Source organism: Spodoptera frugiperda, chromosome 5 (assembly GCF_023101765.2).
Source record: "Spodoptera frugiperda isolate SF20-4 chromosome 5, AGI-APGP_CSIRO_Sfru_2.0, whole genome shotgun sequence".
Classification (NCBI taxonomy): domain Eukaryota; kingdom Metazoa; phylum Arthropoda; class Insecta; order Lepidoptera; family Noctuidae; genus Spodoptera; species Spodoptera frugiperda.
Genome location: NC_064216.1, coordinates 1,482,120 through 1,496,959, shown reverse-complemented (window position 1 = coordinate 1,496,959; position 14,840 = coordinate 1,482,120). Strand labels below are relative to the sequence as shown.

General features: G+C 34.8%; 1 protein-coding gene across 1 annotated transcript in view; it reads right to left on the bottom strand.

Annotated features, from left to right (window-relative positions):
• The window catches only part of LOC118271609 (sialin), a 56,977-nt gene that overhangs the window by 14,398 nt on the left and 27,739 nt on the right, over nt 1-14,840 (bottom strand). Inside the window, exons 7-8 of the mRNA XM_035587707.2 lie at nt 14,514-14,647; nt 10,328-10,477 (exon numbers count right to left, since the gene is read on the bottom strand). Coding sequence (XP_035443600.1) covers nt 10,328-10,477; nt 14,514-14,647 — 284 coding nt within the window. The remainder of the gene's footprint in view (nt 1-10,327; nt 10,478-14,513; nt 14,648-14,840) is intronic.

The window sequence follows — 14,840 nt, the reverse complement described above, 5'->3', positions numbered from 1 at the left end:
ATATAATACGCGCTTAGCAACAGCGTACTAACCGCAAAAGGGGCGAAACTGGAAATCCCGATTGGTTCAAATATATTCAGTCAATTCCGTTACAGGAAAATACTGCGAATATTTCGAATCGAAGTCAGAGGATAATTTATAAAGGATGATTGTTGTTTGTGTGAAAACATAAATAAAAACAACACGTCATACTCGTACGCAAACGAAGATTTATACCTGCGTGAGATAATTTTGGTAATCGCGTAATCTTATAAAAGATGTGATGATGCCAATGCATCTCAGATGAATCATCATCATGCAATCATGATGCCGGAGTGATACCACGTCCTCACGAAAAAACCGACGTGAAACAATGCTTCCGTTGTGTATCGTTATGTGAGTATTACGTTACCGGAGACCCAATTAACCCGGACTCGGACCCGGACCCAACAACGGATTGTTGGGGAATCGGGAATTGGGAAGGCGATTCCCCAACAATCCTAAAAATTCTAACCCTCAAAAGGCCTGCAACGCACTCATAACGCCTCTGGTGTTTCAAGTGATCATGGGCGGCGGCGAATGCTTACCATTAGGTGATCCGGATGCTAGATTAGCGACTTATATCTACTCTTAAAAATCTACATATATCCTAATATAATTGACAAAATATCCACTGCTACTACTGCTCGTAAATAAAGGCACCTTTCTCAATGAGTTCAGATATCTGTTGATTAGGGTCCTGCTTTTAACCATTTCGCAGACATATTACACTTTAAAAATTAGGAGCTCCAAAACCCTTTCATCCATGCCTGATTATTCAAATCCTATCCCTAATACCTTGAAAACTATAGCCATCACTATCACATAATAAATGATAAGCCACACATATGGGATAATGCAGTAGATAAGCACAAAGGCTAGAGAAATTAGCTTTCATGTTTCAAGGTCACTTCTAGACTAGAAGCGACTTCTCCAGGGACCTTGACCTTGCGTTTATGGGAGCAGCAAGGTCTTTAGAGAATGCGTCACATATGCTCTTGTGAAATTATGCGAATGATCTAAATAAACCTTGAATAGTAATTATAAGTATATTTAATGATGATTGACTATTGAAATTGGACGTTTTTATTAGTCTGTTCTGTTTTTTGTTATATGATCTCCTTTTTGTTGAAGACGCATATTGTATTACAGATGTTTTTGGTCACCTTGCCATAACCTATTTGTGCGCCATATTTGATTGAAATCTATTAGCATTTGCGGGAGAGATTGAATAACAAATACATCTTCACGACCCTTTTACAATCTCTTATAATAGTAGCATTAATCCACATTGTAAAGAATGCATAACTGCATAATAATTACACGAAATACAGTATTAAAGATTATAAAAAACCCGGAACGTGTGAAATGAATGATGTCACCCTTGGTAAACTGGCTCAACCCTCCGTTCTCAGCCCTACAGGGTACAGGGAAGTCGGTGCGACCCTCACCTGCTTCCAAGTAATCTATTACGACCACCAGCTGCGCACTTTCCAGTGAAGCAGTAAAATCCCTTACTTGTTTAACTCTTCAGCTTATACTCGGATAGCGGTTCTCATGTCCTGTTACGTTTAGCATAGTATTTTGGAGAAATAAGATCTTTGGATTAAAATTACCTCTGAAAAAGATCGCCATTTTCATGACTGTTTTCTTCTAAAATATTATAGGTCTCTTCTTTCAGCCTAGATTACTACTCTACATCGCAGAGGCGCCCGTGTTTTTGATATATTGCTCTCTCTATTTATCCTTCGCTCGTATGACATTCACGTTTACAGGCACGTGTTACAGGACATTGGTTAAAGCATACATTCAGTTACATTGAAATTAAATCTCCACAATTCTATGACCAGAATGAACTGTAGACAGAATTCAATTACCACAAAAAAGACAAAAAACGCAGTAGGTAGGTAGTAGACAAGTATATTCACCTAACCAACCAATTCCTTTTAGATTACCATTCCGGACTTCAGAAACATTAAGGTCATTTCACATCAACTTCCAGTATATCAACTAGAGCCATCAAGCATGCTCATCAATCTTTTTTTCCACCTTTATAGTTACTACGACCGTACACAGCAACTAAGTAGTAACTGTTCATCAAGTAAGCGACGCAGGACTGCATTCTTAGTCTAAAGATAGACCAAACAGCTAACATTAGCGTTGAGAAAAATTACCGGTTTCATAAGACCCGAGGAACACTAAGAATTTTGAGCATGCACTTAAATTTTATGGAGACGCCATAAACATGTCTCGGAATGGTCCTGTAGTAATTGTTAAGTAATTTTCTTTAGCACGAGTCAATTTTGTACTGTCTGAATGGTATTCGGTTGTTTGTTTTTCAATTATTCTGTACTGGCAAGGTCAGTATCGTTTTACAATTCACATTACTGACGTAGTTGATCAAATGGTAAATTCTTTTCATTGGAAATTGCTTTCACTTTTTTTGGTACTAAATTTCAGTACCAATTCTTCTACTTGACACCTTACCTACTCTAATTCAACGAAAAACGAAGTTTCGTCCGAAACTTCGCAGATTGCATACTACAATTCCATTTATTGTGAACAAAAATGAACGAATGAAATGAAGATAAATAAATAGATTTTGATTTGAAATTAAAAATAAAACGTTATTTTAAGTAATTTCATTAGTAAATCAATAAAACCTACGGCCGAAAATTAAACGAAACTTCGGTTCGAGAACCGGAGTAGGCCCCCAGTTCATTGCCCATTTTAGATGGAATTCTGTAATTTCAACCGAAACTGCTTATAAATGATGGTACCAATCAAAATGGTGTAGTCAATGTCCTATAATTTCCACGAATGCATTACTAGAATAGTAATTTAGAGCTCAAACCTTTGCACTTAGGATGATTGCACCGCGTCGGGCCATTAAGTAATTTTAATTGCGCAATCCTCGGCTCAGGATTGTAATAATACCAGAACTGTACACGACAGAATGTTGGAACGAAAAATCGGTTAAGAAATATATGTATGACAGTTGGCGCGTTATAAATAGATGATCGTACGTGTCATATCATGATCTCATTATGAGATTATGATCGAAGATAAACTTAGTGGTTGCAAGTGATTCTGAAATAGAAAGTTAGTAAGAGTTTGTGGCGCTACGGCCTATGCGGGTTTACCAGGCATCCGGCTCGAAAAACAGGAGTAGGAAACGGGGTGGTTTTTAATCAGTAAGAGTCTGATACTAATCTGATACTGCTAATATGCTTTTCACCTCGCTCCACCTAAAGCGGTTAAGTCTTTAAACAAATTTAACCCCTCCAAAAAGTTTCACTAACAAATGTTCATTTCATAACTATAATGCATTATGATAGATTTTCAATACACTTATGAAATTCATGGGATATACTCATCATCATCATCTTCATCATCAGCCGAGAGACAATGGGATACACTACCTACTGATATATTTAACCCACAATAAAGATGACATGTGACGTAATTATTATGGCAATTGCACGATGGTGGTGGACCTTGTGGTAAATGGATCTATTAGTGCCCAATGCCCTTGTCAGGGTTCCATTTAATTGCCGGAAGAGTTTAGCGTTTCCAACAGAAAATTATAATACTCTTCCTCTTCGTGTTCGCATTTGTAAGTTATCATCGTCGTATCGTCATGCCTTTTATCCCCGAAGGGTTAGGCAGAAGTGCACATTACAGCACGTTATGTCACTGTACAATGTACACCCATTTCTCACTATTTAAGTTATAATTCTCATGTAATAGAGGGTGAGCCTATTGCCTATACTGGACACAATTCAAGACTCCGTGCTACTGCTAAAAAAAATTAATACTTTGCTCGACCCGGAAATCGACCCTGAAACCCCTTACCTGACAGTCGTACTTGCGACCACTCTTCCAAGGAGGCAAGTCCTTGTCTAATTTATTGTGATTATTTATTCTGCGCACAGGACAATGTTTGTATAATATGTCATTACATTTGATCATCAAACACAGCAATATATGCATATATACCATACAAATATTACTGCTCCTCCCACATAATCTACGCGTAATGTTGATTGATGCACACCACTAGTTCATAAGCCGGGATCATTGCACGATTGCATGATACCAATCAGTTCTCCCAAGCAGCTTGAGGACATTAAGTCCCTTGATCTAAATTGCCTACTGCTGTCCAATCAGATGGATGTAAAGCACTCGTTATTTCCGGATAAAACTGGTTTAGAGTAGTTTGAAAGGGCTTTAAAGCAGTTCTAATGATGTCTTGATCTTAATGTGTGTTTAACTGAAAATGTTATTATTTTTTCTGTAACTTATTTTTTAATGGAGTAGGAGGCTATGTGAAGAGATCAGCGGCACCTATAGACCCGCAACACCAGAGGAGTAACAGGCGGGTTGCCGGCCTTTTAAAAAGGAATACGCTCTTTTCTTGAAGATTTGAAAAGTCGTATCGGTTCGGAAATACATAATTCCACAATTTTGTTGTGCGAGACAGAAAATCGGAGCCAATGAAAAATCAAGACGTATTTTATTGTAATCTTTCTAAAAATTGTCTAAGCTTTTGATCGATTGACTTAATAACATATACATGGTAAAAAAACTGCTATGATAAGTACCTTTAACCGCAGATTTTTTTAACAAAATGGCGTTGAGGTTATTGCCGCCTTAAAAATCTATAAATTACACGTGGGCACGTCATGTGAGCGCTTTGTTGGGTGAACTGGAAAAATCCGGTGAGGTCAAATTTAGGACGAAATAAAATTAAAAATAGCTTAATCCGGTATTAACTGGATTTAAGAGGTCACGAAAGACTTTTAACTGGTTCTACTGCTTTTTGGATCAGTTCGCAAAAAAAATAGTAGATATTATTTTTTTATATACCTGAACTAAGTTTATTTTTTCTTTTACGAGCCATACCTTTGTATGCAGATTAAATCTAATATTTGATTTTCTTTAGTTATTTATTTTTGCTGAACTTTTTGTACAGTCACTTAGCTATTTTAATTATATTTCTCATTTTATTTGAATTATTATAAAATAAAAAACTAATTAAAATAATAAAAAGCAAATAACAATGCGCTTGAACACTGACACATTCGTAGAAAAAAATAACCGCAATCCCTCTAGTATGGTAACCATGTTTGAAACAAACAGCCGGACAGTCCGACGAACGATGACTCATGCCTGACGCCACGCATGCGCGGAACGCTGTGCGAATAGCGAGGATTAAAGAATCTCTACACGTAATTCAGGTATAATCCAGCTTTATAAAGATGGTGGCGCATTTTAATTAATTCCTATAATAAATTACTTTCGTAGATGGTCAGATAGGTAGATGTTAGCAGTGACAATTTGTCACGGCGTGCCGTAATTAAAATTCTGATGAATATTTTAATTTTAACCTGATTATGAATTTCACTCGTGATTTTCACGCATCGGCTGTGTGATACATAGTTGCTAGGCTAGGTGGAGTATTTAGTTTTTTATTGAGTTAGAAAAAAATACTGCTTTAACGCGTCGTGTGCCGGAACGCAGATTTACGCGAGACGCGATTAATTTCTATTGTTGTCTTATATACGATAGGTTAATTAATAGTTACTTATTCGCGCAGTAATAAAACAAGTGAAAACAATGCATTATTGTATACTTTTTCTCCCAAATTCTACAATATGTTTTTCGACGGTTAAGGGTACGCAAAATTTAAAATTCGAGAACGCACATTTTGCTTCGAAAATCTCTATCATGTACGACGGGTTTGTGAAATGAAATGGCCAAAACATGTGATTTTAGTGCATTGTAGAATAAGTAGTTTTCAATTATACGACATCGGTACAGTAAAATTGACGAGAAAGACATGTCGTGCACCTCGCTCCGTCCACTTTCTTCGTTCGACTTCTAGCGAATGAAAATCCTGTTCCTTTAATAGCTTCTACCTGGATAATTATTACTTTATGATACAGGTTGACTTTCAAAAGCTGTTAATATGTCACATTAATAAAATCCCGTGAAACTTTATTTGTTGAAAGTTTAATAATGACTACTTGGCGCTATTATAATCCCACATAAAACAACGATACAAATATACATTTAAAAAAATAGGTACCTACACGAAATCTGAATCTAGAAAAGATGCAACGAAATTCTTTTAAAAAAAAAAGAAGCATTGATTCAAACCGCAAATTAAAAAACACGTTCAACGCAGCAGTCTGTAGACCGATAAACTTGAAGTTTCTATTATGTTGGCAATGACATTTCAATAGATATACATCATTTCAGTGATTGTGCGTAAGATATGCATGAGGAACCAAAGACAGGTTGTTTTTCCAACGTTTGCCACATCGAATAAGACGTAGTAACTCACATTTACTGCTACAAAACTCATCTGAGGTTGTCAACTTTTTGGCTGATGCAATAGGGTAGCAGGCTTGCGTGATGCTTGTTTATCCTTTGCAACCTCACAACTGATCAAGCGAGATGAAGTCAAAATGTCTTTGATAAAAAGGTGAAAATTGCATATCAGGGTATGCTTTAGGTAATACTTGGGCTACCAGTTTGTATGTGTTATTTGAGCACACACACACATAGAAGCCTGATCGCAATCTCACACAGGTTTGTGATATAACTGGGTTTTTCAATTTAATGTAACTACCTATAAGTGCCTTTTGCAACCTCGGCGTGTACTAAATAAGTTCTAATAAGCTTCAACCACTTGTGATTTGCAAATTACTGGTAATAAATTGCAATATTTATTGTGCCATGGACGTTAGCTTTATAAAATGGTATATAATATTAATTTATTTTTGTACAGTTTACTCATAATGAGTAAAAGTAAAGTAAAAGTAGACTTAAGCAGCAACAATATACCTAACAAAAAACCTTTAAAAGTTCCTGGTTCACTATGGAATGTGAAAGAAAATTAAATAATAAAGCCCATGTGCAATTGATTCCTCAAAAAACAACACTGCATTTAATACAAATAGACGAGAAATTTTAAACAACAACTAGTTTTATCCATTATTAAATATTTCCCTTCCATTTAATTTAGTTAACAGTTATTTTGGTCACTCTAATAATATTCTAATTATTGTAATAAATTCAAATATATTCACAAGGATTCATATAAAATCCAGATTGAACCGGTTAATCTTTTGGCTAAACCGATTCTAGTTTTATAGATATCACGAGTTCTGTGGATGTTAGTACTTTGTATTTTTCCACAATAAAAAATCGTTACTGAACACATAAAAAAGCTATGAAAGAACATTCATTTTATTTGAATAACTTAGTTTTTTAGAGTAGTCTAATCTTAGATCTGATGGTATATCGAAGATTTAGGTATGAATGATCTAAACACACAAGAATAACTGGCGTCGTTTTAGAAAATTATGCTTATTATAAACACTCAATAAGATGGTTTAAAAATAACACGTATTTTATTACATTATTAAATTGTTGGATGTTTTTTCACAATGACAATAAAGTACTAACGACTTCCTATAACTGAAACAATAAATAACGTTAATATACTAATTATGACTGTCATAGTCAATTTGATGGCATGACTTCACATTTCAAAGGTAATTATTACTCATTAGCAAAATTAAAATATCATTAAAATTTTCGAAAATATGATGAAATCTTAATTAATGCAATTGATGCCTACATTATAAAAAATATTTGACAATAGTAACTAAGCTGCAAACTCTAACCTCATGTGTTGACCGGACAAAAAGTGAACCAAACCACAAGTGATGACGTACGAGACTTTTTCTTCACATTCTGAGAAAAAATAGCATTAGATATTAGGTACTACCTAATGCTATTTACAAATTGAGTTCCTAGATCCAAGCTCTGAATAGCCAACACGTGTATAAACAACGATTACCAACAGATGGGTTTCACAGCAGGAAATATGAACCACGTGGAGCTAATAATAACTAATTCTTAATTAACAGAATGAATTTGTAACCTTGTATGAGAGGTAGGTACTAAATTAATTACAAAAGTTTTGAAATAATGCCTTTAAATTAACTACCTACTTACCTAATAATAGGTATCAATTATGAAGAGACGTTTTTCAAATGATGGATGCTAAATATTTTTTTCAGTGCCTATAATTCTTATTGAAGGTTGTTGATAATATTTATTGACTTTTTGTTAGTAATATTATTGAATAACTAATGTTACACGCAATTTCTTCTACGTCTAAACTCAACACGTAGCACGACACGAAAAGCCTTTACAAGTATAAAGCTAAATATGAGAGATTTATTATCGTTGAAAAAAAAAAATTATGGTAAACACCATACCAAACCAAATATTAATAAGTCGTGTTACATTTAAAAACGTTGCATAACAAAACATGATACCTTTTGCAAAACAAATAAACATTATTTTGCAAGAATGTCCTTTCGCCGCGCTCAGTATGGTCACCGTACGAAATCGTAAGTGCCGCGGCGTTTATGCGATAGTGGGGTGCATTCATTCATTCTCGTTTAATATGAACCTTATTCCTTAGGTTTAAAGTTTAGTATTATTTACTTTGTTTATGTAAGTCGACGTAACACGAAGGTCTGAAGTAATTATGGACGTTGAACCCAATTTTTCTTTTTCTTTTGCTAATAAGTATTTCCCGATTTTATTACTTTAATATAACTTTATATGGTGCCCCTTAATCCAGAAAGGGAAAGGTATAACTGTACATATTTATTTAAAATGAAACTTCCTCTAAAATGTTATAGACTCTAGAATACCAAGCTTTCCTTTTTGTGCACTACCCATTCCCAGATCATTTGATAAATTCCATCCAATGGTTTCTTTTTTTACTATTAATGAAAATCAATTACTTAGATATTGAGTCGACACGAGGTTAGAAACTCTCCATCACTTAGACACTCAATTTGATTAATTGGCCATAAACATGCAGTGTACTTAACACCAGAATCTATTGTAAATAATTACCTACTTCTCGAAATCAAAAGAAACAAATAACCAATGCTACCTCATTGTAAGTCCTAATTGTATTTTTTCAAAATAAACGTGGTTCATTGGCAAAATGACATGTTCGTAAGCCAGTAAGCGTTGAGCATTGTCAATATTGATTACCGAAATTACCATACGGCATTGAGAACAACAATAGAAGTCCGAATAATGATGTAACATTATTTCTAACAATTAGACATACTAAGAACTTGATCTTTTAAAGCCAGTGGTACCCAAATAATGGACCGCAAAATGAAGACAACACCTCTATCTATCTACGGTTATCTACGGTTAACGGTCGAATTAAATTTATGTCAACGGAAAATCTGAGAGGAGGCGATTATACATACATCAGGTCTGCTCGTTTACCGGCTTATATAATAAAAAAGGAGTACTGATTCCTATAACACAAATGTCACTATTTTTATGAACACGAAAACCTCTCATGACTCTGGAGAAAATCTTAGTGTAATTAGAATGATATAAAACTGGTCCTTGACCAAGAAAAAGTTGGGAACCCCTGATTTAAGCACACAAAAGGCCTTTTACAAGCCCCAAGTTAACAATTTACTTCAATACGTAGTTTTGGCAAATATTTTTCGCGTGCTATTATCTTAGGCATGACGTTTACCAGTCTCTGCAAATATTGGATCGGTAGAGCAAGCAGAGTAACAATCGATTTTGTTAACAATACCCAAAGAAACACATTTTTGGTTGTCAAGTAATGTAAGATAAAAGGTAGAATAATAAATTATGGATAATAGAAGCTAAACAATGACTGAAAACAGAACTTCTGTCTTCAGATGGAAAGTTCCAGTAGTTTAAGCACTCAACCTGATTGTTGGTATACCCTCGGGCCCATGGTCACGGTGTACATTTCACCTTTTATCGTCGCCATGTCTAACCAACAGAAATCTTTCCACAAACTGCCATTGTATATGTAGACTCAAGGCAAAATTCCTAGTTCCATGCGTTTTTTTTTTTGAGAACGCCTTTATCGATAATACTTTTACCCAACAATTTGAATCTGTACCACGTGCTTAACAGTCGCATCGTAATGCCGCTATACAATGTACACCCACTTTTCACCATTTATGTTTAAGTCCCATGTAATAGGGATGAGCCAATTGCCATATACTGGCACAATTCCAGATTCCGTGCTACTACTGAGAAATTTTCCAAAAGCCTTTTGGGAAATCTATTAAAATAAAGCATACAGTTTGCCATATAGGCATATACTGGGCACAATTCCAGACTCCGTGCTACTACTGAGAAATTTTCGAAAAGCCTTTTGGGAAGTCTATTAATACTTTTATAGCAGTTTAAAAGAAAAACTCACATGTTTGATGTTAAAGTGCAGGATGCTCTCGATGTAGCTGGGCAGCTGGTTGACGACGGTGAAGTAGCCGAAGACGGAGGCTCCGTGCGTGATGATGATGGCCCACACTGGAGGAGATAGCAGCATCTTCTTCCATGGCACTGGAATGTGCTGCGAGAGAGAACCATTGGTTATAGAGTGCCTTACACATTGCCGGTTGTGAACACACATGTCATGGATTGAAAATTAAAAAGTTCGTCACAATTTATTTTTGCTTCATCGTGAGTTTAGACGTAGCCACAGGAATGTGTATTTTCATTTCAGATCAAATTGTCAGTTGCACAAATTAGTAAGTTTAAAAATCAGCTTTGTTATGTTGTTTTTACTATTATTAATCTAAACATCCTATACATCAGTGATGCCATTTGACTGACAAAAAATATACCTTATTGAAACAAACAACCGGAGTGGTAACACGACCTCACCGAAAACCGACGTGAAACAACGCTGGCACTGTGTTTCGTTATATGAGTGAGGTTACCGGACTTCCCCAACAACCTATAAATTCCTAACCCCCTAAAGGCCGACAACGCACTATAATTATTTTATAATATGAAATCTAATATGTATTATATTATACGCAAATACATGAACATATTAAAAGTGTGACGCATTGAATTTAAAATTTTACCACACATTATTCCATGCAAAAGCAATTTTCCATGGCCCTAGTTCCAAGAATTGAATCACACATACTACGATGCGTGCATGCTTATCATATTAGTTGACTCAATCTACATGACATCATTATTACTGCACTTTTTATTATTTATTAAACCATGTTTCTACAATCTGATACAAGATATAAGTAAGTAAGATATCACTTAACACATATTATTTTTATTTCATTTAAGAAGTTGATAAAACGTAATATTAAGTAAGTTTAAAAGCAATAGGAAAAGAACTACAGTATTAAATGTCGTAGCTAGTGTTGCTTAACCGACACATAAAGATGAAATTGAATCACAGTTTGTTGCCAAACCAATATAAAAAATTGTAAAGGTATTTGAAAATTCTCATGGCAGAGTTAACGCAATATTCTGTACCCTTAGTACGAGTTTGCTTTACGCTAAACGAGAGAGCGTTCGGCGCTCTGATTGGCCGGCTCGAATAAACCAACCAATCAGAGCAGCGAACACGCTCTCGTTTCGATTACTTTAAACGTAGAACAAATTCGTACTAAACCTTCTGTACACAGTCTGTGACGCCATTAGAAAAAAAAAACAATCAACATTACTCGCGATCCTAACATAGTTCACAGAACACGGAATTTACCCCGTAAGGAAAAGTGTCGCCAAGAATTGCGCCTTTGCCATGCGCAACGGTATTTTAATTAAAAATACTACATAAATAAATCTCGGCATTGTAATTAATGTAATTACAACAATACAATTTATTACAATGAGCAAAAATAACATGTAGCGTAGCGAATTAAAAATGTACCCAAGTTTAGCTCCGTATTTCATAGTCGTATTCGAATTTTAAACGTATAAATTGTACGTGTGATGAATAATATTTTTTTTTTAAAAATTCGTTATGTTTTTTTAAATCATTTGTTACTATGTCAAGTCCTATCCTGGCTGGTTATAATAAATTAGAAAAAAAAAAACAAAGTGCGCGGTAAAATAATAATGCAATTTGTTTCGTTTTTTCTTGACGTCATTGACAACTTATTTTTTGCGTTGTCATGAAATGGTTTTGGTTTTTTTACGATTACAATGAGGATGTTGTCGTTACCGACTTCAAAAAAGGAGGAGGTGCTATGTTCGGATGTTTGTTTTCGGCACCGACTTCTAACCTACCAGTGGGTGGGTAACCTATGAGTACTAATAATAATAATGTTTTGCTTTTTAGATTTATTGGTTAAAGGTGATTATTAAATTATTATTAGTTTTTTAAGACATGACAGTATGTTTTCGAAAAAGTAACAGTCTCGACGACGATTTGATTGTTATGGAAAATTAACAGTATTATTGAATTAGGTTAAATACATATTTCATGGGTCTTAGTAATCAATGCACGTAGGATATTGTGGAAGGTTTTCGTTCCAAAAAGTCTATGACTCAGGACAATACGTAGTAAGTATATTCTTAGCTTGAATTTAATGCCCGCTACGTGGAATTGTGTAGACTTAACTTCGCATTAGGTATAAATGTGTTAACTAAATCAATCCTATGTAATTTACTACAATATTTAATAAAGTCTAATCTATGAAATCCGGCATTTTAGAAACAACGGCAACGTATCTACAGTATCTGAAGTTTTATATTTAGAGGGAAAATTTCAAAAAAATAAAATTTTCTTAAAAACAAAACTTGCGTAATTCACACAAATGAATTTAAAATAATAACTTAAATCTGAAATCAAGTGTTCAACAGTAACAATACACTCATTAAACCACTTGTACAATTACAATCATTGCAAATCTAAATGTATGCGCAGGCGCACCGGCTATAAATTATGGCGTTGTTCACACATTGTCGAGTAGTGCGTACATCTATTGTTTGGTTTTAAGAAGGAAGTGGGCGGTTTTATGGAAACTGTGATGATGCATGGCCACGGTATTTGTTTGAGATATTAAGTATTTTAGATCTTACATCGCTCATAAAATTATTATTTCCCGATTTTCCCACTGCTGGGTTTCCTTTTTTTACATATTTCTCTGTTTCATGGATCCATCATTCATCATACGGCTTGGATGAAGAGAAAATATATAAACATCAATCACTACAAATACTTAGTCTTAGTTAACCTAATTTGTCATTATTTTTAATCAATTTTTTTATTTACCATGTCTATTTTATAAGTATATAAAGTTTTGATAGGAAGAGATTTGGACAGATTGGGACAACTCCATCCTTCTATTCAATGCTAACAGGTTTATGAGAAAGTGGGAACAATTCCAACTAGGTACTAAATATGCTACAAGTGCAGTAGTACTCAACTATTGTGAAAACCCCCAACACTTGATTGGAGTATTCAATTCAGATCTAATGCGCAAATCATCGTCATGATTCAATTGGCATTACAAAATGGATGACAATGACAATTTCAATGTTAAAAATGTTGCGTATTTAACAACAATTAAAGGATAAACCATTGTGGTTGTAATTTTTATTTTTCATCTCAACAAATCTCTTTTTTCCTGTTGTCACTTGTAACTAAACGTTTTAGATGACTGTCACTTTGACAGCTAAGCCGTCTTTTCTTTTTTGCCGGTATTTCGTGTGTGACGACATTAACATTTTATTTTTTATTCATCTCCGCCTATTATACAAAAATTACATGCACACTATTGAAGGAAGTGAATAAAAAACAAAGTATGCGGTTGACACAAATATTGTCAAAATTTGCCAGTGTCTATCCCATACATCTGGGAGCACGGCAGTGCACCCGCCAAGTCTCGTACAGCCGTGTCGTCCATTTCTCGAAGCAGTTCTAGCCATTTTCAACCATGACTTTTCTATTCTATCTACCATTTAAATGCCATTTGACAGAGCTGAACTTAACTTTGCTAACTACTACTAGTTTCCCACCCAATTAGTTACGCAAATGACGACAAATGTTCCAATTCGATTATATTCAAATGACCAGCCTTGATATGCATTGTGCACACTCCAAATTATTTATGAGTATGTAATTTTGTTATGTCGATGGAATTTTAATTCGTACAAGTTAATCGTTGCCAAAATTCCTTTGTCAGAAAGGGCATTCGATTGCCGGGGTTTTTCCTTAGTTTAATTTATGCTGGAGGGCTCACAATGCAGGTTTGGCAATGAGATAAATTTATCGTGTTGTCAAGTGAATTGAAGGTTGCAATGTAACAAATAAAATTCAGTTTTGCATTCAACAGTTACTAATTAGATTTCGAGGATATTTTCCACTAACAATAGAAAGGTGCAGTACAGAAAAGTATTTTAAACGTGTTATTAAATAACAGGTAACTTGGCGATTTTTTAACTTTCATGCCAAGATCTTAATTAAAAAAACTATATCCAAAAGGCATTACTAAGAAACTTCATTACATTAGCTATTATCTAAAGAACCCTTCCTCTACTGAAGAGCCCCCTCCCCCCTTCTTCTAACGCTTTTTCAAGTTTTTTTTTAGGTACTCCCAAAGCAATAAAAAGTGGAGAAAGGTACTTACTCCTTTGCTATTGTTGTCTTGAGGCAGCGCCTTCATGAGGTAGTTGCGCTCCGTCTCCGATATGCGAGGGTGCTGACCCGGAGTGTCGTATACCACCGCGAACCATGCCACCGACCACATCACTCCGATGATACCTGTCACATTTGGGAGAGTTAGGCTTTATGCTAGTTGTAAATAAGGTTCAATTTTGCAAAACAAACTCAATGTCAACATCATTATCATCAGTCGCAGCTATCAATGTATATACTGACCTGACTAATGTATATATAGACCTATACTATTCTTTAGTTTTAAATTAATAGATGAGAACATGTATATAAGCTCAAT